Consider the following 23,845-nt stretch of genomic DNA (forward strand, 5'->3'; position numbering starts at 1 on the left):
TGTTAATGGTATTTAGACATACATAACAATGTCAACACTGAATATCTGTTTCTCTAAACTTCAGCATTGAGGGGCACTTGGGTGGCCTAATCTGTTAAGCAGATCACTCTTGGTTTTGGCTAAGGTCATGATCTCATGGTTCATGAGTTCAAGCCCGGGGTTGGACTCTGCACTGACAGTGCAGGGCCTGCTTGAGATTCTCTCTCCCTCTCTCTGCCCCTCCCCAACTTGGGCATTTACTCTTTCTCTCTCAAAATAAATAAACACTAAAAAATTTAAAAAATATATGAATAAAAAAAAATTCAGCAATGAGATGATACAGACACTGTGGAAAACAGTATGGTAATACCTCGGCAAATTAAAAATAGAGTTAACATATGGTCTATCAATTCTGCTTTTGTAGACACACCCAAAAGAATTGAAAGCAGCGTCTGGGAAAGTTATTTGCTTCCCCCACGTTCATAGCAGCATTATTCACAATAGGTAAAATGTAGAAGCAACCCAAGTGTCCATCAACCAATGTATGGATTAGTAAAATGTGATGTATACATACAACAGAATATTATTCAGCCCTAAAAAGGAAAGAAATTCTTACATATGCTACAACATAGATAAACCTTGAACATATTATATACTAAGTGAAATAAGCTAGTCACAAAAACACAGGCACTGTATGATTCTGCTTACATGGGGTATTTAGATTAGTCAAATTCATACAGAAAAAGAGTAGAATGGTGGTGGCCAGGAATGGGGGAAAGAAAGAACGGGAGTTACTGTTTAATGAGCACAGAGTTTTCACTCTGCAAGATGAAAAGAGTTATGGGCACGGTCGGTGGTAATAGCTGCACAACAGCATGAGTATTTAATACCACTGAACTATGTATTGAAAAATGGTTAACATGGTACATTTTATGTTATGTGTATTTTACCACAATAAAAATAAAGTGGAAAAAATGTCAGTGATGAGGAAGGGAAGAGAACAGTGGCATGAGAAAGCTATGCCCTATATATTTACCAGAATAGGATGTCAATAGCCAATGCCTAATATTGATGGATTGGAAGATAACAGTATATTCACTTTATTTAGAATACAGAAATGTAAAAATGACACAAGGAGAAGCCAAAAGGAGAGAAAGTAGTTGCTCCTAAGGAGGGGGTCATGGTGAACAGTGAGAGAACCATTATATTTTGTAATAAACCTTTAAGTACTTTTAATTTTTAAATCATATGTATGTATTTCCTTCCTTTTTAAATTTTAGAAGTTATCCACTAGAATCTGGGTGGTTGGTAGTAGTGGTGTTGTTTACACTTTCACCTAACCCTGCCCATATTTTCAATTTTTAAAGTATCAACAGAGAAAAATATTATGAATAACCAAATAAAGGTTGTGCCTTAAGGTACCATATATCAAAAAATAAAATAAAATAAAGAAGTACACATATGCAATTAATTGGCCATGAATAGGCAACTCTTAACACTCATATCAAATTAATGACTATAAAATTTGGTGAAGTCAAATGTTTTAATTTTACAGAGTCATTTTCATTTATTTTTAAGAATATTCATATGTATATATTAGCTGTTTGCCAGATAATATGTAACATATCCATATGTATGTAAACTTTAATGCCATTAGTGCACTGCTCTCAGAAAATCACCTAGTTCTAACCTCTGACATTCACTACCTACATGGCTTCAGATAAATCACTTCAACTCTCCAATTTTTTTTCCTTTAAAATAATTTGCCTGGACTAGATGAGGCAAGGACCTATTTCAGAGTCTCCAGGGATCCTTTTATTTTATTTTTTAAATGTTTACTTATTTCGAAAGAGAGGGAGAGAGAGTGCATGTGTGCACATGCGTCAGGGAGGAACAGAGAGAGGGAGAGAAAGAATCCCAAGCAGGCTCCATGCTTATCACAGAGCCCAATGTGCGGCTCCATCCTACAATCCTGAGATCATGACCTGAGCTGAAATCAAGAGTTAAACATTTAACCCTGAACTGACAGAGTCACCCAGGGGCCCCACCAGAGGTCCTTTTAAAACTACATAACCCTACACAGAGATTATAAAAGAGATCCTCCATTCTTGTCCCATCCCTAGCTCACGTCCAGCTTCATCAAGAATCACTGCATGTAAATGAAATGTAACTGATGGTGATACAACCAGCAAAAAGGTTGGAAAGAACTCATGTGCAAGTTCTTAAGAGCACATTGGCACTGAACTCACACTGGTCTACGATTCTCCAGCAGTTCAGGTTTGCTACGTCTCAGGAAAAGATCAGAAGAGCCAGAAGAGACTCTGAGAAGTGTAATGGGAGAATACAGGGGCAGGAGCACTATTATAGGAATAAAAAAAAATAAAAAAATAAAAAACAGGATTTCACTTTTAGGAACTGTGGCTACTAGACAAAGGCAGAGAAGATCTTTTTAAAAATAGTTTTTAACGTATAAATCATAAAGAATAAAGGATAGGCTGAAATCCTAAAAGATAACAATATTTGAAGAAGGGTAACTTTAGCAGAAACAATAATTTTTACTTCAAACAGAAGTAAGATACTACAGAATTCTTTGGGACAAATAATGGTACAGACTGAACATATAAATAGCTTCTCGTAAAAGATTTGAGGAATCCAAGGGTAACAGATTTATAATAGTTTATATTCAAGGGAATTGGGATTTTTAAAAGGTAAACTCAACTTTTTGAAGAGATTTATGCTATAAAACAGTTGATATTCTACAAAATAACTTATATTTATTTTGCAGCCTAACAAAACATGGCCACCCATATAACTGACATTTCAAATGTTATTTTAAATATGTTAAACAATGCTTGATAAATTAAGCTACAAAATATATTAATCAAGTGTGCATCTGGTTATAACTGGTCAAAAGAGTGAATACAACTAAATATGTCTCTCTTTTTTCACTTTAATGGGAAAGAATACCTTAAGAAACCCATAGATTATGTGTTGCCAAATTCTTCTATCTATAAAAGGTGACCTTTACAGTTACATGAGATTAAAATATATTTATCTCTTCTGAGAGGAAAACAGTGGCATCAGTAGTTTGAGTGGCATGTAGAAAACTTACAATGAAACAATTCTTTAAGCTTTTCAATGGATATTTTCATAAGGTAATTTTGTTCTTTGGTAAATAAAATAACATTTCACTAAAAAATGTATTAAAGCACACTTTGGGAAATGCAGTTGATTTAATGAAGAATTAGTCTCTACAGACATACCCCACAATCTATTGTCTTTTGGTGACCAGTCTTTGTTACATAGAGATTGGGTCATCATCAAGCATTGAAATATTCACTCCATGGGATTTAAGGAGACTATTGTAAGCTGCTAATGCCATATCAGTTGGGAAGCTCAAGAAAGGAGCCCCCAGTAGCCCTACCCCCACTCAATGATGCCTGCCATTGACCTTGTACAACCCAAAGGAGCTGCTCTCCTTGGGGCTGCCACAGCCAGCAAGTAAATAGCTAAGACCACAGAACTGTTTCCGTGACAGAATTTATATCACCACATCCTGTTAACTTTTCGCTAAATCACTACCAAATATCCAGTCTTCATTACCTAACCAATATTGGACTTAACTCCAATACTACTCTGCACCTTCCCTGATCTGCCCCTAAACACTTCTTCCGTTATGTCCAGAAATCTATTCTGTATCAGCAGACCACAGATCAACCCCTTCAACTTATCTTAAATGAAACTGGTTTCCTTAGGAACATCAATTCCTCTGGAAAACTTATAATGAGGTTTTTTATTTCTCCTCATAGATCCTATATGCTCCAGGGTGAATAATTGGAATAAGGGTCCTCTTCCCTGCTTTCCACTGCCACTTCCAGCAAAGTACTGTTTCTCCAATCTTCCAGGCAAAATCCTACTCTTTCAAAACACAAGGCATTTATACCTTATATTCATATACTGACCTCCAGGCCCATGGTCACTGCATACTGGTCCAAAGGGTTGCTCCTACCTCAATAGGTTAAGTAGTGTCTGAAATTCAATTCAAGATCTGCCTGCCAAGCCACAGGCTCTAGTGGGGGACCGCACTACCCAGCGAAAGAGACATCTTACAGATGATTATGGACTAAGAGCAATCTCCGTCTCCACTATTTTACAAACACCTTCCCCTCCCCTGCTCCCTATGTGCCACCTGTATTCTTTCTACTTGCCCCTGAGTAGTTGAGCATGGCTAAAGAACACTATAACAGGGCTAGCTTCCCTTTATGTTTGTTACTATAAAACACAAATAGGCAGTCATCTCTGCCCAGCAATACTAAAGTTCCCACAGGAAGCTCTCTGCTCCACCTAACCCAGACTCTGACATTACCTGTGATACTCTCCAAATCTCTTTCAGTCTCACCTCCAACCTCTCTGACAGCATATTCATGGATCATAAAGAGAGGAGACCCATTGCAGAGAATCTTTCATCTTCCCACCACATCATGATTAATGATGTATAAGATATTCCATATAGCACAAAAGTATAAAGTATATTTACAATTATTTCAATTAGATGACTATGTGTGTGTATGGGTATGCATGTATGCAAGTATATGTGTATATATACATACGCATGCACATACAATACACATATACATATACATAGGCACTCTGGGGCTAAACAACATTTGAGACCCAAATCAGGCATCCATAGTTCAAAAGTTACTATGGGCACATTTCAACTATCACTATATCTCAATTTAGACTAAAAAAATTTTTGTTAATTGCCATTAAGACAGATAAGAGGAAACAATTTCACAGGTGAAAGGAGCAGTGATCAATATATGTCAGTTAGTTAAAAATGTTAGAAACAGGCCTGTTGTTTGCAGAATCCAACATATTGGGAGCCAGTTGTGTTTCAGAATTAAGAATTTTCTGTACAATAAAAAATTATTATTATGAAAGTATCTGTATGACATATTACCCCCAAGAAGGGTCTGAGGCAGCAAACACATTAATATTTCTGCAGCTAGGAACAAGGCTATTTATACTAAGCAGGATAAATAAAGGCTATAATAAACAGCCTCATGTCAATTCAAAGCTTTCTGTTATCAGAGCATATTGGATTTTCGCATCGTAGATAAGGGAATGAGGCCCTATAACTGTGAATGGCGAAATTACTTAGGCCAATTGCAATTCATACAAAACATTTCCTTTGAAAGCTGATATTAAACCTCACACATTATGCCACAAAGACAGTATTCCATGAGCAACTATAATAACCCCTCACCTCCCTCTCCGAATTTGGCTGACAATGACACATATACAGAGTATGGCTGGGAGATAAGAGGAGAGCCCTTGGATAAACCCTCTCAGCCACCATTGCAGAGGGCACAATGGCCACATACTGGAGAGAGTTACATTATTCATCAGCAGAAGCCCCTGTATCGTTAATCAGATCTGGTTTCTAAACTCAGCGCAGATAAGGAACAGTAAGTGGAATCACAGACAGATCCGAGAGGCGGGTACACAGAGCAGTCACCAGCAATAGCTGACATTCTGATAACAAGAAAAACAAAATTATTCTTAAAGAAGGTAAGAGTCTGTCTGCACAGTCAAAAAGGTTCAGATACCAGACTCAGTTCTGCTTTTAAAAGCTGTGTGATCTCGGGTGTTCCTTAACTTCCCTTTGCTTCAGTCTAGTCATCAACATGGCATTGATAAAAATGCAGCATATCTCCTATGGTTTGTGGATTAAATAAAATAATGCATGTGAAGAGATTAGCACAGATCCTGACAATGGGAAGACACCCAATAAAATTTATACACTAAAAATAAAGCAGAAAATCTCACAAAGTATAGCAGCTGGAAAAAATTTACTACCAATTCTTCAGAACTCCGGGCATGAAGAGCATTATCATAACTTAGTATAGAAAAATATCATCTTGGCTATGTCATGTGACTTTGAGCATGTCATTTAATGTCTCATAGCCTGAGAGCATTAGACCACACCTTCTCAGTGGAGGTGGTAAGCGGTTCTTTGGTGAGGCAGAGTTAGGGAGGGGAGTGGAAAAATGTAGCCTTTTTATGTATAAAACACAACTATAAAGTACAGAAACACAGTATACCCATGGTATTAAAATTTCATGGGAGTGGGGAATCTAACAAGGCCTTCTTGGGGTTGATAATATAAAAACATTGAGAAGCACTGGCTTAAATGAACTATAAGATTGTGTATAGCCCTTAAAGTTCCTTAATTCTATCTGTCACAGTAATAACACCATAGATTTTTTTAAATGTTTATTATAAGTTTACATATGTTGTTTAAGGCAAGGAAAGATTTGTATATTCTAGAAATGTGTCCCATTAAAACAGTTAAAAATTGTTAATATCACTGTGTTTAAATGGGAAAATCCTAGAAAAATACAGAAACCCCAGCTGTCACTCAGGGAAGGATCCTGTGAACTATAGTTTTTTGTATTTTCCCTGCTTTATAGATAGTAATATACCTAAATCACATCTAAATATTAATGTTGATGTATTTCCCTCTGAAAGCAGTAATAAAAAACAATAAGGACAATGACTTGTAACTACCATAAAATTGGAACACTGTGCTTGTCTTAGCTTTGATAAATGAAAGATCACCTTGGAATATAATTCATTTTTAATTGCCTCTTCCATCTACTCTAACTACTGCTGTAGGCTGTCTTAAAATATTTACAAAGTAAAAGCAAAAAAAAAAAAAAAAGAATTGGAGGTGCTAAATAAAGTAGGCTTCATATTTCTAAGTGATCAGTGTTTCTGGTATCATTTACAACCCAAAACAAACTCATAATTCTTACATACGGATTTTTGGAAAAACACAGATAAAGTGTGCTTAAGGACTATCTTAGTGTTAAAGCTGGATTTTTAAAGTGAGATATAACTGACGTATCATGCTGCATTACCTTTAGGAAAGAGCCCTAAGGTATAAAACATAATGATTTGAGGTAAGTATATTTTGCAAAATGATTAACACAGTAAATTTTGTTAACGTCTATCACCACACAGAGTTACACATTTTTCTTCTTGTGCTGAGAACTTTTAAGATCTACTTGGTAACATTCAAATACCCAATACAGTATGGTTAACTATGGACACCGTGCTATGCATTAGGTCCCCAGGACTTACTTATCCTATAGCTGTTTTTAATTCACCCTCTTCCCTGCCTTAGTTTTGGGATCCTTACTACAGCCAAGTAACCTGTTACAGCAAAAGACCACAGATGTACTAAAATGCTAGAAAGAGCAGCATTGTAGCTGTCTTCTGCTTTAACCACTTTGAAGTTTTGTATCTGTTTTCCCAGTCTTATTTCCTCCAGAATCCTAGGTATATGTAGCAACATATATATTCACACCCATATAGTGCCTCATAATTCTTTGAGTTTCCTAAAAATCTACATTAGAGACTCTAAAAATGGCATTCTAAAAATGTGTAAAACACCTCCATGTCAAACTGTTATTAAATGCTTGGCCATACTTTATTACCAGTAACATGTATCATGAGGTGTTCTAATAATATCCATTTTACTCACTGCAAAATAAATGTGTTTTGATACAAATTAGCTTTCAGGCAGTTGGTTGAATCTCAATATATAAAGATGTGTATGAAACCATAATTTTATTAGACACAGGCATTCCTAGGACTATGCAGGGAATGAACACTTTTTCCTGATGATCAATATAAACATGCTATCTTAAAAAGATGCTAACCACTGCTTCAAGTTCCTCAGACCCTAGGTGTTCAAGTGACAGAAAAATCTCTTATAAATACATATGCTATTTCAGATCATTCCAAATATACTAGCTTGACAGAGTAATGGAAAGAAAATAAATTAGTTGAAGCCCTAAATATACACAGCATGTTTCAGAAGTCTGGTATTGGATCCGTGTGTTCTCAGCCTCGACTGAGGACAACCTGGCCAAACAGCACACTATTTTAATTACAATTAGGGATAGTATTACCCTGATGCAACTGTAAATACCTAACTGGTCCTTACCACCACAGTACTACTATACAGGATGTATTTCAGGTAATGCTGGCAGGCCTAGGAAAATCAGAACACATAAAATGACCCATGGCAAGGTTTAGACTCAATCAAAGAGAACCCCATTGTAGAAATTCAAGTAGATAATATATAAACATACCTTCTGTACTAAGCGTGATGCTAGTAACAGCACAGTACAAAAAAAATTTATAGGTAATAAGAATAAGATATACTTCTAGTAGTCCCATATTTGGCATGTTTCCATGAGAAAGTCAAAGCAACCAAATTCTCACCCTTACATGCATTTACCTGCCAGGCCCTAAGTGTTACCTTTGTTTGAGGTTGAGCCATGATGTTTTTAAGTACTCGGTGGTTTCTTTCACATTTCTGGTGTCATCACTACCATATTCCTCCAGCAGCTTCTGCAGGACATTATCGAATGCCATGATGATACCATCTCCAGGACCCAGTTCTTGAAGCAATATCTAAGGTATAATTGTAGGTGTAATGATTAGGCGTGGTCACTCAGTAACTAGTACTACCCCAACACTCGCCCTCCCAGTAGGTTGTGACATGTTTTAGAAACAAATATCAAAAGAAACAAGCAAATTATGGGACAAAATCTTGAACATAAGCTTAAATAAAAGTCATTCTGGAAGTGAAAAGGCAAATGTCTTAGAAATGATCAAGTACATAGCAGACGATATTAATAAACTATCTTTTCTTCTTTGAGATATTTTACATCCTCAAACCATTTATCTTTTACATTTGTTCTGCTTTATATCAGATCCTTATAGCAACGTGCATCATACAGGAATAAACGTACTACTGAGTTCCTCTACATACTGGCAGAAAGAAAAACGGCCAACAACATGGAAGTCCTCCGTGCCCCTGGCTCCCTGTGTGTGTTGACAAAGTTAACTGCTTGGGTGGATCAAGGAGCCAAGCAAGGTTTACTGAGAGTTGTTTAAATAACTATACGGATGCGGAGTGTGTCCACAGGCACTGGTTTTCCACCTCTCAGAACCCCTGGATCTAGATACTCCCCATGAAATCCAAATGACAAATGAAGGTTCCTATCATGCTTTTTATAGCAACTGGCAAAAAAAAAAAAAAAAAAAAAAAAATCCAGCCTAAAGTTTAAGCAGCAAAGAGCCACATTGTTGTTTAGAAAAGGAACATTTTGAATATCTGCTGATTGAAGCATTGGTATCACTTTTTATTTTTTCCTCTAGTTAAGTGTCCTGGGCTTTGCTGACTATTGTATTTGAGTCATTTAATGAAAACAATGTGCAGATATCATAAACACAGAAAACCATCCACAAAATTAGGACACCTGGCCCCTTGACTTCTAAATTGTAACCACGTAAAGTCTACATATGTGAAGAATAAATACATGCTCTCATGTTTTGCATTTTCTTTCCCACATATTCTTTATTATATCTTTAATAATGTATATATACATTTATTCCCAAATGTACACTCTCAGGCTACCTGAAGGGCAAAGGAATGTTAAACTAAAATATAACCTAACAACTATAAACTGTAATTCAAGAATATTTTCTTTTTAAAAAATGTTTATTCATTAATTTTTGAGAGAGAGAGGGAATATGCACAAGTGGGTGGAGGGGTAGAGAGAGAAAGAGAGAATCCCAACCAGGTTCCATGCTATCAGTGCAGAGTCTGATGAGGGGCTTGACCTCACAAACGGTGAGATCGTGACCTGAGCTGAAACCAAGAGGTGGACACTTAACACACTGAGCCACCTGGGCCCCTAACATTTTCTATAATTATAGAGAGAATGTAAAATAGCACTTTAAAATACCATTAATGTTCAACATCGCCAACTTTATATTCAAACCAATCACAGAACAGTTACTTAATCTGACACTATAGACAAAACAGTTTGGTTATAAAGGTATTAAAAGAAACCAAACTTATTACCTGATTTGTTCACTGTAGTAGCTTCAAATGAAGATCTCAGAGAATTTCATAAATAAAAATAACCTTCAAGGTAGACTTGGAAGGGAGTAAAAGGAGAAGGGTTCCTTTCTTTCTAGATGCTGGCTCATGGTTGTGTTCCATTTGCAAAGACTCAATGAGTGATAAATCTGGCATGCAGGTAAATTTCTATTTGTTACGCTTTCTGAAATTTTTCAAAAACCTTCCTGGTCAAATTTCTTATATAAATTTAGATGTATATTCTAAGCAATTGTGAAAACTTCATGACAAGGGTCCTAAAAATTACAGTTAATGATGCAACAAAAAAGTACATCCAACAACCTGATAATGCCAAAAAAAATCTATGAGTCTTACTTGGTTATCAGAAATTTGCTTGATGAGTGGATCCCTTCGAGCTTGTTGGAGAATGTAGAGTCGAGCCTCATACTTTCTCATAAGCTCCTCAGTTTCCTCCCTGTGGTCATCCCACTGAAGACTGTCGATAATCATGTCCTCCAGCTGCTGCTGTCTTAGCTCAACACCATGCTGAGTGCTATCCCACTGGTTCTTGACCTTTTCCACTGGAGGAGACATTATGAAAATAATCCCAGGAAGTAACTATCAGGAAAGGGGGAAAATAACCTGATACCAAGTTTATCATAAGTAAGATTATAAATAAAAAGGGAAAAGAAGACAAGTTGGTACATACATTTTAAGGGACTTTTTAAAAGTTTATTTATTTGTTTTTGAGAGAGAGAGAGTGCAAGGAAGGGACAGACAGAGAGGGAGAAAGAGAATCCCAGGCAGGCTCCACACTGTCAGCATAGAGCCCGATGTAGGGCTCGATCCCATAACCATAAGATCATGACCTGAACCAATATCAAGAGTCAGACACTTAACCGACTGAGGCACTCAGGTGCCCCCAAATTCTATTTTAAAAGCACTGAAATAGCTCACAATAAAAATATCTGCTACTTTAAGTGGATAAATCAAAAATTATAAAGAAAATAAATTCCTAATTTATATTCACAGAACCTGGTTTGACAAAGGTAGAGTTTAACAATACTTTATGACAGAACTGTAAGACACAGATGTAGTCACTTGTCATCTTCAAAGGAAGATGCTCTACGGCTGTCAGGATTTTGAAAGGAAATAATCTATTTAAGCATACTTTTCATGTTTGTATTACTGTAGCATGAAACCTAAAAGAAAGTATTTTTATATGTTCAAGAAAAACACCAAAAGCAAATTAGATTCAAGTGCTGTGTCCCCAATGGCTCTTTACCATAAAAAAATCTACCAGATCTTTTCTTCTATTTTTTTAAATATTTCTTTCTATTTCTTTTTCTTTCTCTCCTCTGTCCGTTCTCCACCCTTTTTCTCCCCTGCCTTCTCTCCTCTTCTCATTTTTAACAAGGGGCTAAGGAAAGAGAGATCTAAAGAAACAAACTTTTGATGAATTACTTCACGGGCAGTTCATGACCTTGAACTGAGGCAATAGTAAACAATAGCTTTGAATAACTTCAACAACCCATTGATCATAAGTAGGTAGGACTTCAAAAATGTCTAGAAGATGCTCCGTATCACACACAGTGCATAGCCCTCTGGTTAAATACCAGGCCAACAAGAGCTTAACCACAAAATAATACTGAAGATAAGGCAGAATGGGACCTTTTGGTAAAAATTCTTGGGATAACACGGTTACAGCAAGCCATAAGAGTTATCACTTTAAGATTGTTCAGAAAACTGAAAATTATACTTCCATGTAATATTTTTTAAAAATTGTTCAATGAGATGATCTGTTTTAAGTTGCCTTGTTTACTGGTTTAAATGCATTGTCTAAGTTTTTCACTTCAAGAGAGAACAAATTCATCATAAAGTCCTACTTGTCAGTTAAAAAGTTACATAAAGTACTTATGACCAAACCTACTACTAATAGAATCTTTTAATACTGAACAAATAACATGAGAGACATCAAGTGACAGCAATATCACAGGTTTATCATTAAGCAAATTGTTCTACTCTTTGTGAATGAGTGCTAAAAGCAGGTTATTACAGGCAGTACACTCCTACTGAGAACTTTTGTTTTTTCACATAATGAGTAATGACAAAGATTATGTAGGCTCTATGAAAATAAAAAAGGAGAAAAAAACAAAGAGGGGGAGTTAAATTAGAAAGGAAGCTACTCAGAAGAAGAAAAGTCTTGTCAAAAAACCTTACAAGAGGGGCGCTTGGGTGGCTCAGTCGGTTAAGCGTCCGACTTTGGCTCAGGTCATGATTTCACGGTTCGTGGGTTCAAGCCCTGCATCAGGCTCTGTGCTGACAGCTAGCTCAGAGCCTGGAGCCTGTTTCAGATGCTGTATCCCCCCTCCCCCCCCTCTAACCCTCCTCTGCTCATGCTGTCTCTCTCTCAGAAATTAAAAAAAAAAAAAAAAATTAAAAAAATTTTTAAAAACCCTTACAAGAAATGGTGGACAAAATGGAGGGGGTGGGAAAAACGTAAGCTGTGGAAAAAGAGAAATGGAGATGACTTTGTAAACAGTTTGGTGTCACTGAGGCAGAGAAGCTCTCCTGCCACATGACAGGAAACAAGATCACTCCAGAGTTTCCACAGAGACCCAAGCAATCCATCAACTGAAAAAAAAAAAGACGGGGGGGGGGGGGGGGCAGGGGGAAGAACCAGGGAAAAAGAAAGAAAATGGCTTTTACAGTAAAAATAAACCAACACTGTGAGACACTGAAAGTTCTCTGCTAACTCATCTGTTCCGATAATGTTGCTGCAGCCACATGTATTTTGAAATTGAAACACTTTTCATAGGAGGAAGCGTTGACTTGCTTCACCTCAGAAATATTAGACAAAGTAATAAACTTTCAGTTTATGTTCTGCCCCAAATATTTGTGAAGTCCTTATTTTGTATTGAACACTGTGGGAGGCCGTAGAGCCAGAAAGGTGAATATTTACTATGTATGGAAGGGAGAGAGAATTAAAATAATTGTGAGATTCACAAGGACATGATTAGGGAAAGGCCACAGAAGGAACTAAAGATAGAAAATACAGTTCTCCAGGGACTAGTAGACGGTAGGGAAGACATCACACGGGGATGGCATTTTAGCTGCCGAGTAGAATTTCACTGGGGAAGAAAAGACCTAGAGGAAAAATAATAATAATAATAATGTGAATGAAGGCAAGGAGACTAGAAACTTCCAGAATGTTTTGAAGAATACCTACAATATGGCATAGCTACAGCCGGTGGAGGACGGGATGGGAGAGGGTCGATGAAAGCAGACAGTGACTATCCCTACATGACATTCTTGAGAATTGAGACTGTTTTATATGCTATTCAGATTTCACAGATGCTTATTTTAAGCCAGAAAGCAGATGAAACAGGGATCTTTGCTGCAGTGTTTTGTATGTTTATTTTTTGTTTTATTCTGCTTTTAACTAAATTATTCCCAAATTAGTACCCAGCCCACAGGTACCTGGTAGCTGCTCAATAAATTCTTTTTGGAATGAATTTGAAGGAGTTAAACACACATACCAAGGTCTGGTTTTACTAAATAAATTATAATGAAAGCATGGGTTTGCATTCTGATGGATTTCTCTAGCTTCATTTTTTAATTTCTTTAAGAAATCCTAACTTAAAAGGAAAAAAAATCCAATGTACCAGTAATTACTTAAAAGTAAGAAGATTAGGGGTGCCTGGGTGGCTCAGTCAGTTAAGTGTCTGATTGTTGATTTTGGCTCAGGTCATGATCTCACACTTCATGAGTTCAAGCTCTGCGTGGGCTCCACACTGACAGGGCAGAGCCTGCTTGCAATCCTCTCTCTCCCTCTCTCTCTGCCCCTTCCCTGCTCTCTCTCCCTCTCTCAAAATAAATAAAATAAACATTAGGAAATAAATTTTTAGAAGAGTAATAAGGTTAACACTTTAAGGAATTCATAAGGGAACTGTAATAATGTTCACAAAAATAAAAATAAAAGGAAAGCCATAGTAATTAATAGATACTATCAAATATCAAATAAAATTAATTTTTGGTTAAATAATCTATGAAAACGTGTATGTGTATGTTCCCATTTTCAGGGAAAGTGGATGATACATAATTTTTTAAAAACTCACATTTTTCTGTGATTGCTGTTCTCACATCTGAACTGGAAGCTTTATTTTTCAAATTCTGTGCCAATGTAAAAACACAGTCAAGCTGAGGATGGCGTTGCTCTAAGTCAGCCTTTGTGATCTGTTAAGAGAAGACGATCATGAAGACAGGTTAATAAGCCACACCATAAGGGTCCTACTAACAAAGCAAATCCAGTGTGCTGGTATCAGACTAGTTTTCCTCCTATACAGGATGAGGAGGCATCAGCAGTCTGGTAGAGAAAGGGCGAGGTTGGGAGGCAAATGGCCTGAGTTTAAATCTCAGCTCTGCCACTTATCATCTGGGTCACCCGGCAAAACACTTAACTCTCTGTGTTTTTGTCTTCACAAAAAGAAATAATAAAAACCGTACAGCTCAGCTATATCAAGTCTGAGCAGATTCAGTGAAGAAAACCCCTATGGAAAACACGGTCTGAAAACATTCACAGGGACATCTGTGCTGATGATACCCTGCATTCGTGTCCTACATCAGACATGACTATAAACTAACGTCACCTGCAGGGCTGGGGTGAGGCAGTAGAAAAATGCTTTTGGAATAACTACAAATTAAATGCATGCAGACATGAAAAATGCTGCTGCAGGGAATTTATCTCAGTCCTGATAAATAGGTGCAAAAAGTTTAAAATATCAGGAATATAGTGTTTTAAGCACAGAACTAATAATAAACTGTAAAGATTAGAAAATGCAATTTCCAGTGAGTACAAATAGTCTGACACAGATTCTCTCCTAGCTCTTCCTCTTTATAAATTCACTAATTTTTCAGATTTCAATTAGCCCTATAGTGTCAAATATTATTTCGAAATGGATTATTCACAACTTCTAATCCTGAGCCCCAGAGAGACATTTCAATGAATGCTGATTATTTCCTTCTAAATGGCCTAAGAATCTCTCAACACTACATATCTGAAACTAAATCAATCAAATCTTCATCCACAGTCCATTTCTTCTATTCCTTATTTCCGCTAATTGTAATAGCATCATCTTAGCCACTTAGAAAGGGCTCTTTTGCTTGCTTTAAGTATCTCTTGCCTCTAATTTATCCTAAGCACTAAGAAGCATCCCAATCTTCTTACCAAAGGAGTGCACTATTACATCAGTCCCCAGCCACAATTAAAAAAGAAAAAGAAAAGGGGGGAAAAGATGCTTGCCAACTGCTTACAGACTAAAAGCCCAACGGGCTTTGCATGGTCTAGGACCTCCCTCCCAAAGTGAACTTGAACATGCCTTTGCTATCTTACTTCCCACTACACTTCTTTATTGCACAAATGTTGACCCAATGTCCCTCACGCTCCCCTGCCTCATGTCTTTATCCATGCTGTTCCCTGTGTCAGGAATGTCATTTACTTTATCTCCAGATGTCAAAATCCCACATAGTCTACTTTCCACCATTGTGAAGTAATCTCGTTCCTCATCCCGGCTCCTCTAACAGGTGACCTGTACTGATTCTAGGGCATCTACTGGATTCTGTCTTGCTGCAGCAACTTCTCTACTTATGTGTACTCAGTTCCTCCCCTCACTTTGGACATACTTGTAATCTGGGGATAAAATCAATACCAACCTCAAAAGACTGTTAAAAAAGTGAAGGAAATGATACATGTAAAATATTTTAAGCTGCCCAGCACATATTAATCACCTAATAAAAGTTAGCAATAGCTGTTGTTATTTTACGGTACCTCCCCAATTTCTATCTGGTATGTTCTTTTCAGTATCCCTATATAACACACAGCCCAGAACAGAGCACACTATGAATATTGAAAATTTATATTAGATGGTGTATGCACAGTAATAAATTTCTAGGCAGGAGATTCTCACTTCTGAAGTCAGCAATTAACAAATAAGCTAATTACAAAATATAAAGTGAAAAGGGGCTTTGAGAAAATACCCTACATTACACTAGGCATTAAATTTAACACTAGTTTACATTTGTATCAGTGTATCTCACTTTATGGTATCAGTTTTAGATTTTTAAATATACTAAGTCGGGGCATCTGGGTGGTTCAGTCAGTTAAGGTTCTGACTTCGGCTAAGGTCATAATCCTGTGGTTCACGAGTTTGAGCTGGCATCGAGCCTTTGCTGACAGCTCAAAGCCTGGAGCTTTCTTCGGATTCTGTGTCTCCCGTTCTCTCTGCCTCTCCCCCACTCGTTTTCTCCGTCTCTTTCTCTCTCTCTCTCAAAAACAAATAAAAACATTAAAAACTTTTCATTTTAAAATACACAAAGTCTGGGGCACCTGGGAGGCTCAGTCAGTTAAGCATCCAGCTCTTGATTTTGGCTCAGGTCATGATTTCACAGTTTGTGAGATTGAGTCCCATACGGGGCTCTAGGCTGACTGTACAGAGCCTGCTTGGGATTCTTTCTTCCTCTCTCTCTCTCTCTGCCCTTCCCCCACGTGCTTCTGTGAGTGCAAGCTCTCTTTCTCTCCCTCTCTCAAAATAAATCTTAAAATTTTTAAATACAACTAAAATACACTGATCTACACGTCAAGTTGGTAAACCTCGTCTTACAAAAACACTAAAAGTGCAAGAAAAGCTTTTCTCTTTGGAGCTAGCCAAACATAGCATGGCTGTTGGACAGATAAAGAGTTTTTTAAAGCTCATTCTCCCAGGGTTTAGGACAAACAAAGGAGATCCAAACAGATCTTGTCTGCTTCTGCGTGTGGTATTTCCATGACAAGCCTTTACATTCTGTACTTACTTTCATTCGGGAAACTGTCTTATTGATCTCTTCTACATCCCCGACAGTGACAATGTTGGACTTCAACATCTGGTCGATCAGAACCAGCCAGTCAGCTAGTTCTGTTATGGTTTTATCCAAATCAGCAGGAATTGAAATTTCCGAAGTACGAGGAGACTGAATAGAAATGTCTGACGCAGATGATACTAGCACCACCTTTTGGACATTAGGATGAGCTGAAATTTTAAAATGTGGCAAAGTATTAATATATCAGCAGGAGATTCTGACTGTGGTGGCATCGGTGATTTGTGTGTGGATGTGTGCTTACATAAAATTTAGTTTAAGTAAAAAAAATTGTAAGAAGTTTTTATTTTTTCATCCTAAAATGACAATGGCATTTCCTGTAGAATCCATATGTCCATGTAGCCAAAAGCTAATTAAACTGTCCCACAATATTCTAGGGCAGCGGTAAGTCAGAAGTAACTAACACTGACACCAAGAAAAAAGTAAAATAAAAAACAAATCAACTATAGGAAAATTAGTCCTGCTACTTTATTTTGTCAAGATGTTTGCCTTAATTTGTAAAGTCGATTTATTCTGATTTTCTATTCTTTTCCAGTTAACTTGATGAGTACTGCTCATTTTTAACAAAACTGAAAGAGGGCTTCAACTACCTCCCTTTTTACCTCAAACTGTCTAACTGATGAAGTTCTTCTTTCCAGCTTATCTCTGAACTCAGGCAAAAGACCCCGCAGGCATCGCATATTGGAAACCAAAAGTACCCCCTCAAGCAACAAGGATTGCCCTGAGCCAGCAAGACCCCATGTGATGGATGCCTGGATGATGATGGGCCTGACCTTCACTGCCCACCTGCACCTACCCACTGACCTTTGTTTCACCTTTACCTTATATAAACCTAAAAGTATTTTCAGCACTTTGGTAACTCTTTGAGATACAAGTCTGCTGTCTTCCCACTGCTGGCCTCACTGAAATAAATTCTTGTTTCTCCACCAGTCCTCTCTTCGTCTTTGAATTCTGTCAATGGTTAAGTAGCCGAACCTTGTCTGTCTGGGACCCCCAGAGCCAGGTGCAAGCACCTCGGGCCCCAGCTACAAACTCATCATGAATACTTACTTATGTAATAATCCACGTAAGTATATATTCTTTTGTATGTATATGTGTATACAAGTATATACTATGTACTTAGTGTGTATATATATATATATATATATATATATATATATACACATAGAATATATTCAGTAAGTTTTAGTTAACCCTTCTGCAGCTGGATACTTAAACTGCTCCTGAAATTTTATTTTAAAAAACAACTTGCAAGGATTATCTTTTCATGTAGAGTATTTTGCACATTTTTGATTACCACCTTAGCATAAATTTCCCAAAGTGGAATTACTGATTCAGAAAATATGAAAAAGTTTAATGTATCTACGACTTATTGCCCAAGTGTTTTGCTTAAAAGTTAGAAATTTAGGGGTGCCTGGGTGGTTCAGTTGGTTAAGCATCCAACTTGAACTCAAGTCATGATCTCAGAATTGGTGAGTTCAAGCCCCACATGGGGCTCTGTGCTGACAGCTCAGAGCCTGGAACCTGCTTTCAATTCTGTATCACCCTCTTTCTCTGCTCCTCCCCGGCGCTCGCTCGCTCTCTCTCTCTCTGTCTCTCAAAAATGAACAAACGTTAAAAAAAAAAGGAATTTAGACTTTCAGCAACAGTGTATGGAACTGAAAAAATCCTACATCCACACCAACAATATCCTATTTCAATGGAAAAACACACCTTTCACCACTGTCTTCATTTAATCTTTCTTTGTCAATGAATGCAAATATCTTTTATGTTTATTAACCAAATAGGTATAATTTATCACTGTGTTCTTTATCTGTTTCCTTGTGAGTTTAGATGAAATCTTTTTTTGGAAAGATGAACCTTTGCCATATTGCTGAAAACAATGTGCCTACTTCAGGATTCAATTTTTTTTTTTTTTGTTTTAACATATGTTGAACAAAGATACTAGCAAACTTACAGTAATCAAATATATAAAATTGTCTTGGGGAATTGTTAAATTGTTAAATGTTTTCCCAGAACATTTAAGGTTATGCTCCTGTCTTTTCCAAAGATTTGATAAATGCTTTCTCCATTTTTGTCTTTCTGTTTTTGTCTTGCTTTGTTTTTAATAATGGGAGGTTGGTTATTGTTTTTCTTTAGTTTTAATATAAGAGGGAGTTGAATCAACTATTAGATCCATCTGGAATCCACTTTAGCATACGGTATATTAGATGAGGCTTAAAATTGTTTCTAATAAAACACAGACAATCTGCAAATTAAGCACAACTCTAATAAAAATCCCAACAAATTTGCAGTAACTTGACAAAATCATATATTCAAAATCTGATTTCATATATATTTAGAAAAGGACCACAGTCAAAACAGGTAGAGGTCCTATGCCCCACCTGATACTCAGTTGTATCATGTAGCTAATAATGAATGATTACTCAGTATTTTATGGACATAGACATTGAAAGAGATCACTGGAAGAGACATGCCACAATGCATAGGTGGCAGAGAAACCTAACCTTAGCAGAGACTGCATTAAATATCAATGAGGAGGAATTTACTGGCCAATAAATGATGGTGGCAAGAATGGACACCCATGGCTGGAGCAGGGAGATGATGGGACAGAATTTGACCTCACATGCACCTTGGGAAAATTATAGTTCTTGGTGGATTAAGGACCTGAATATAAAAATCAAAATTGTACAACTGTCAGCTGAGAATATAAAAAATATATATATTGGGGCACCTGGGTGGCTCAGTCGGTTAAGCATCTAACTTCGGCTCAGGTCATGATCTCATAGTTCATTGAGCCCCGCGTTGGGCTCTGTACTGACAGCTCAGAGCCTGGAGGCTCCTTTGGACTCTGTGTCTCCCTTTCTCTCTGCCCCTCCCCTGCTCATGCTCTCTCTCTCTCTCTCAATAATAAATAAAAGTGTTAAAAAAGTTTTTTTAATCTTTCTGATTTTAGAGTTCTAAAAATGCTCTAAACACACACAAAAAGGGGAAGCTATTAATAGACCATTAATGTTTAAGAATTCTGAAAACAGCACCATTAATAAAAATATTAGAAGTCATAGGGGCTCCTGGATGGCCCAGTTGGTTAAGCGTCCAACTTCAGCTGAGGTCATTATCTCATAGTTCATGGGTTCAACCCCCGCATAGGGCTCTGTGCTGATAGGTCGCAGCCTGGAGCCTGCTTCAGATTCTGTGTCTCCCTCTCTCTCTGTCCCTCCTCCACTCACACTCTGTCTCTGTGTCTCTCAAAAATAAATAAACTTAAAAAAAAAAATTAAAAAGCCACAGACTAAGGGAAAAGATATTTGCAATGCACACTCTAAACAAGGAATTCATAACCAAAATAGTTTCATTAAGTTTATTTTGAGACAGTGCACGCATGCATGTGTGTTCGCCAGAGGCGCAGGGGAGAAGCAGAGAAATGGAGAGAGAATCCCAAGTAGGTCCCATGGGGTCAGTGCAGAGTCCCCCACAGAAGGCTCCACCCCACCAACTATGAGATCATGACCCAAGCTGAAATCAATATTCAGGACTCAACCTACCGAGCCACCCGAGTGCTCCCAAAATAATTTTTTAAATTCCAAAAGTATCAATCAGACAATCCACAAGAGAGGACGCAAGAAAGAAATAAACATGAAAAAAAGGCTCAATCACACAGGCAACTGAAAAAATGCAAACTGAAATGAAATGCCCTATGTCTACCTGTCACAGGTTCACAGTGTAACGTCTGGGGAGCTCTGGGTGCCCAGAAACCCTGCCTAGGGCTGTGGTTGCCCAAGTTATGATGAGCGTAAGTGATTTGCCTTTTCACGCTCAGTTTCTCCCGAGTACAGTGGTTTTGCACTCAAGGCTACGTGCATGACGTGTGGTTCCTTCCACAGCAGACTAACTGCAGAGTGGCGGTGAGAATCCAGAGGTCCTCTAAGATGCCAGAAACAAAAAGATGTTAAAAAATGTAAAGCAATGTCACTTTCTACTTAAATTTGTTTTTGTCTTGGAAAAAATAGTTTCTAACATTAATATTTATAAAAATATGCTATTTTTACTAACATAATAGATGCATTATTGCTATTTTAGACAAATTAATAAACAAATAATCCTTCAAATTTCTGTTGTTTTTTTTAATTAGGTAAATATTTATAAGCATAACTCACACGATGAAAGCCCTTTGAGGGTCTTCAATAATTTTTAAAAGTGTAAAGGAGTTCTGAGAATACAATGTTGAAGTGCTGGTAACATGTAAAACAATGAGAGCCCTCCCATGGCTGGCAGCAGTGTGAACCAGAACAGGCTGTCTAGACAACATCTAGGCAAGTAGAGGGTATTCATATTCTATGACCCAGCAATTCTACCACTATATACCTGAGAGAATGTGTCACATATCATTCTGCCCAATCCTCACTGTCGCTTTCCTTGCAGTTTCAAACAACTGAAAAACAACCTAAATATTCATTCATTATTTCAAATCACCAACTGCCTCATAGGGACCTATTACGTGCAAGCACTGTTCTAGATGCTACGAGTAGGAGACAAAGGCCCTGCCCTTATGGGGCCAGCATGCTGGTGGAATAGATAGACCTTTTAAAGTACCCTTATGACAAAGGAACAGAGAACATTTTAATACACAGCATTTTAATGCACATTTAGTAGAAAAGCTAATAGAGAACTATGCGTTCCAGTAAGTGGGCAGATCATTCTTAATAAGGCAGTCATCCCTGGAACAGGGGCGCCTGGGTGGCTCAGTCGATTGAGTGTTGATTGAGCGTCCGACTTCGGCTCAGGTCATGATCTCAGGGTTTGTGAGTTCAAGCCCTGCATCAGGCTCTGTGCTGACAGCTTGGAAGCCTGGGGCCTGCTTCGGATTCTTTGCCTCCCTCTCTGTCTCTGCCCCTCCCCTGCTTGCTAGCTTGCTCGTGCTCTCTCTCTCTCTCTCTCATGAAATGCATCAAGTCTGCTTCCTGTTGTTATGGGGCTGAGCTTGTATTTGCAAGGCAGCAATAGCCAAATGTTAATTCAGTGTTTTGAATATAATCAACAGACCAATCAGGCCCCAGGTATTTCTCCTGCAAGGTATTGGGAAATACAGGTAAAATACAACACAAACTTAGCCCTCAACAAGCCTGCGATTTCAAATAAGTTGTTTTTTTTTTTTTTTTTAATTCTCACCACTCATACTTTGTCAGAATCCTAAGGGGAAACAGAAGGTGGAGGGGGAAGGCGAGAAGAGGGGAGGAGGGGGAGGAAGTGAAGGGGGATGAGTGAGGCAGGGTGGAGGAATAAGAAGGAAGGGAAGAAGGGGGGAAGTGAGAGAGGAGGACAAGGAGGGGTGGGGTTGGGGAAAGGGAGGAAGAGGAGGAAAGGGAGAAGCAGCATCACCACCGCAGCCGGCACAGAAGAACATTAGGGTTAATCACACTTCGGGGTTTGCCTGGTGACTCAGCAGAGGGAAAACAGGGTGAGATGGTTTTGAGAGCCCACGAGGCAGTGATGAGCAGTGACAGTGGTGGCCTCTGGGCAGTAGCCTGCCCTCTACTCTGGACAAGGAGAGAAGGAAATAAACACAGACCATACTCTTCTTTCTCCAAATCTCAGTGATCAGCATTTGTCAGTAAATACCTTCGCTGGGGTGGAGAACTCTTCTAAATCCCCCTCTCCCACTTGGTTCCAAAAGTATCCAAACTTTCTTTTTTTTTTTTTTTTAACTTTTATTTTATTTAAAAAAAATTTTTTTTAATGTTTTTATTTTATTTCTAGGATACATAGAGAGAGACAGCGTGAGCAGGGGAGGGTCAGAGAGAGAGGGAGTCACAGACTGAAACAGGCTCCAGGCTCTGAGCTGTCAGCACAGAGCACGATGCGGGGCTTGAACCCACGAACTGCGAGATCATGACCTTAATGAAAGTCGGACGCTTAACCGACTAAGCCACCCAGGCGCCCCAAAAGTATCCAAACTTTCTGTTATCAGTCCTGCTCAGTGTCTAATTGCACAACCAGAGAATATGTTAACAGAGGAGGTTGTAGCTGATGTCCTGAAAAACTGCACGTCCCCAAAAACTGCAATTTCCCCACCTTGCTCTCCCCTGGCCTTCAGTGGCCTCTGTGGAGGCCCAGATCCCACTCTAGTCCCAGGAAAGAAGTCTTAGCTGCCATGGAAAGGAATGCCTTGCACAAGCTGGGCAGTGAAATACGTCTTGTTTGAAAAAAAAAAAAGAAAGAAATTCTTTTCAAATAATTGAAAAGTAGAATAATAAGTCACAATTGCATTGTGTTTTTTAAGTTGTTTTTCTAACTCTCATAGGATGTTTATAATCATAAAAATTTGCTATGCTTATAAAAATTCTTTTATTAAGAAAGAAACTGTATCTTACCAGCAATTCTTGTCTGAGACACAGAACTGGGTTCCTGGATGCGTTCCTTCAATGTGCTAGGCACTTCTCTGCATATCTACAGCATCAGGCCAAACAAAGAGAAGAATACTATATAAATAAAGATGATCATATTTTTGAAAGAGGAAGTGTTATTCTAAGTGATAGTTCTGCTGCTTTTCTGCCCCCTCAACGCCTGAGCTTCTGTCTCCACCCTCACATCCACTGCAGTCTTGCCAGAGCCCCCACTTCACTGCAATTACTGTCGAGAGTACCTTCCAGTCTTTAGCTGTCCTCGTCCTTTGTAACATTTAATTGTTGTCCCTTCCCCTCCCCGAAATACTGTTAATATTCTGCAATCCTGACTTTATGCTTTTCTCTCTGAATGATCGTCTAAGCATACTTCACCAGCTCACTCTCCTCTGCCCATCCATCAAATACTGACACTCTATAGGGTAGGTTTTTTGGTCTTCTTACCCTCGACCCTGGCTTCTCTCCCTGGGTCCTGGTTTCTAATGGTTTCATTTATTATATGGAGTTTTAAGAGGCTGAAAATTCCAAAAAATAGATCTTCAGTCCAGCTCATTCTGTCAATTGGACATTCAGACATGTCCAAATCTGAATTCATCACCTGTTTCCC

The 23,845-nt window shown here is 38.0% G+C and overlaps 1 protein-coding gene across 5 annotated transcripts in view; it reads right to left on the bottom strand.

Moving 5' to 3' along the window:
* The window catches only part of UTRN (utrophin), a 576,845-nt gene that overhangs the window by 249,014 nt on the left and 303,986 nt on the right, over positions 1-23,845 (bottom strand). For all 5 annotated transcript variants that reach the window (XM_039230877.1, XM_039230878.1, XM_039230879.1 and 2 more), the window contains 5 exons: positions 23,209-23,284; positions 16,775-16,989; positions 14,044-14,161; positions 10,301-10,506; positions 8,315-8,469 (listed from right to left, as the gene is read on the bottom strand). In XM_039230877.1, coding sequence (XP_039086808.1) covers positions 8,315-8,469; positions 10,301-10,506; positions 14,044-14,161; positions 16,775-16,989; positions 23,209-23,284 — 770 coding nt within the window. The remainder of the gene's footprint in view (positions 1-8,314; positions 8,470-10,300; positions 10,507-14,043; positions 14,162-16,774; positions 16,990-23,208; positions 23,285-23,845) is intronic.

This window comes from Hyaena hyaena, unplaced genomic scaffold (genome assembly GCF_003009895.1).
Source record: "Hyaena hyaena isolate Hyena2069 unplaced genomic scaffold, ASM300989v1 scaffold_52, whole genome shotgun sequence".
In the NCBI taxonomy this organism is placed as follows: domain Eukaryota; kingdom Metazoa; phylum Chordata; class Mammalia; order Carnivora; family Hyaenidae; genus Hyaena; species Hyaena hyaena.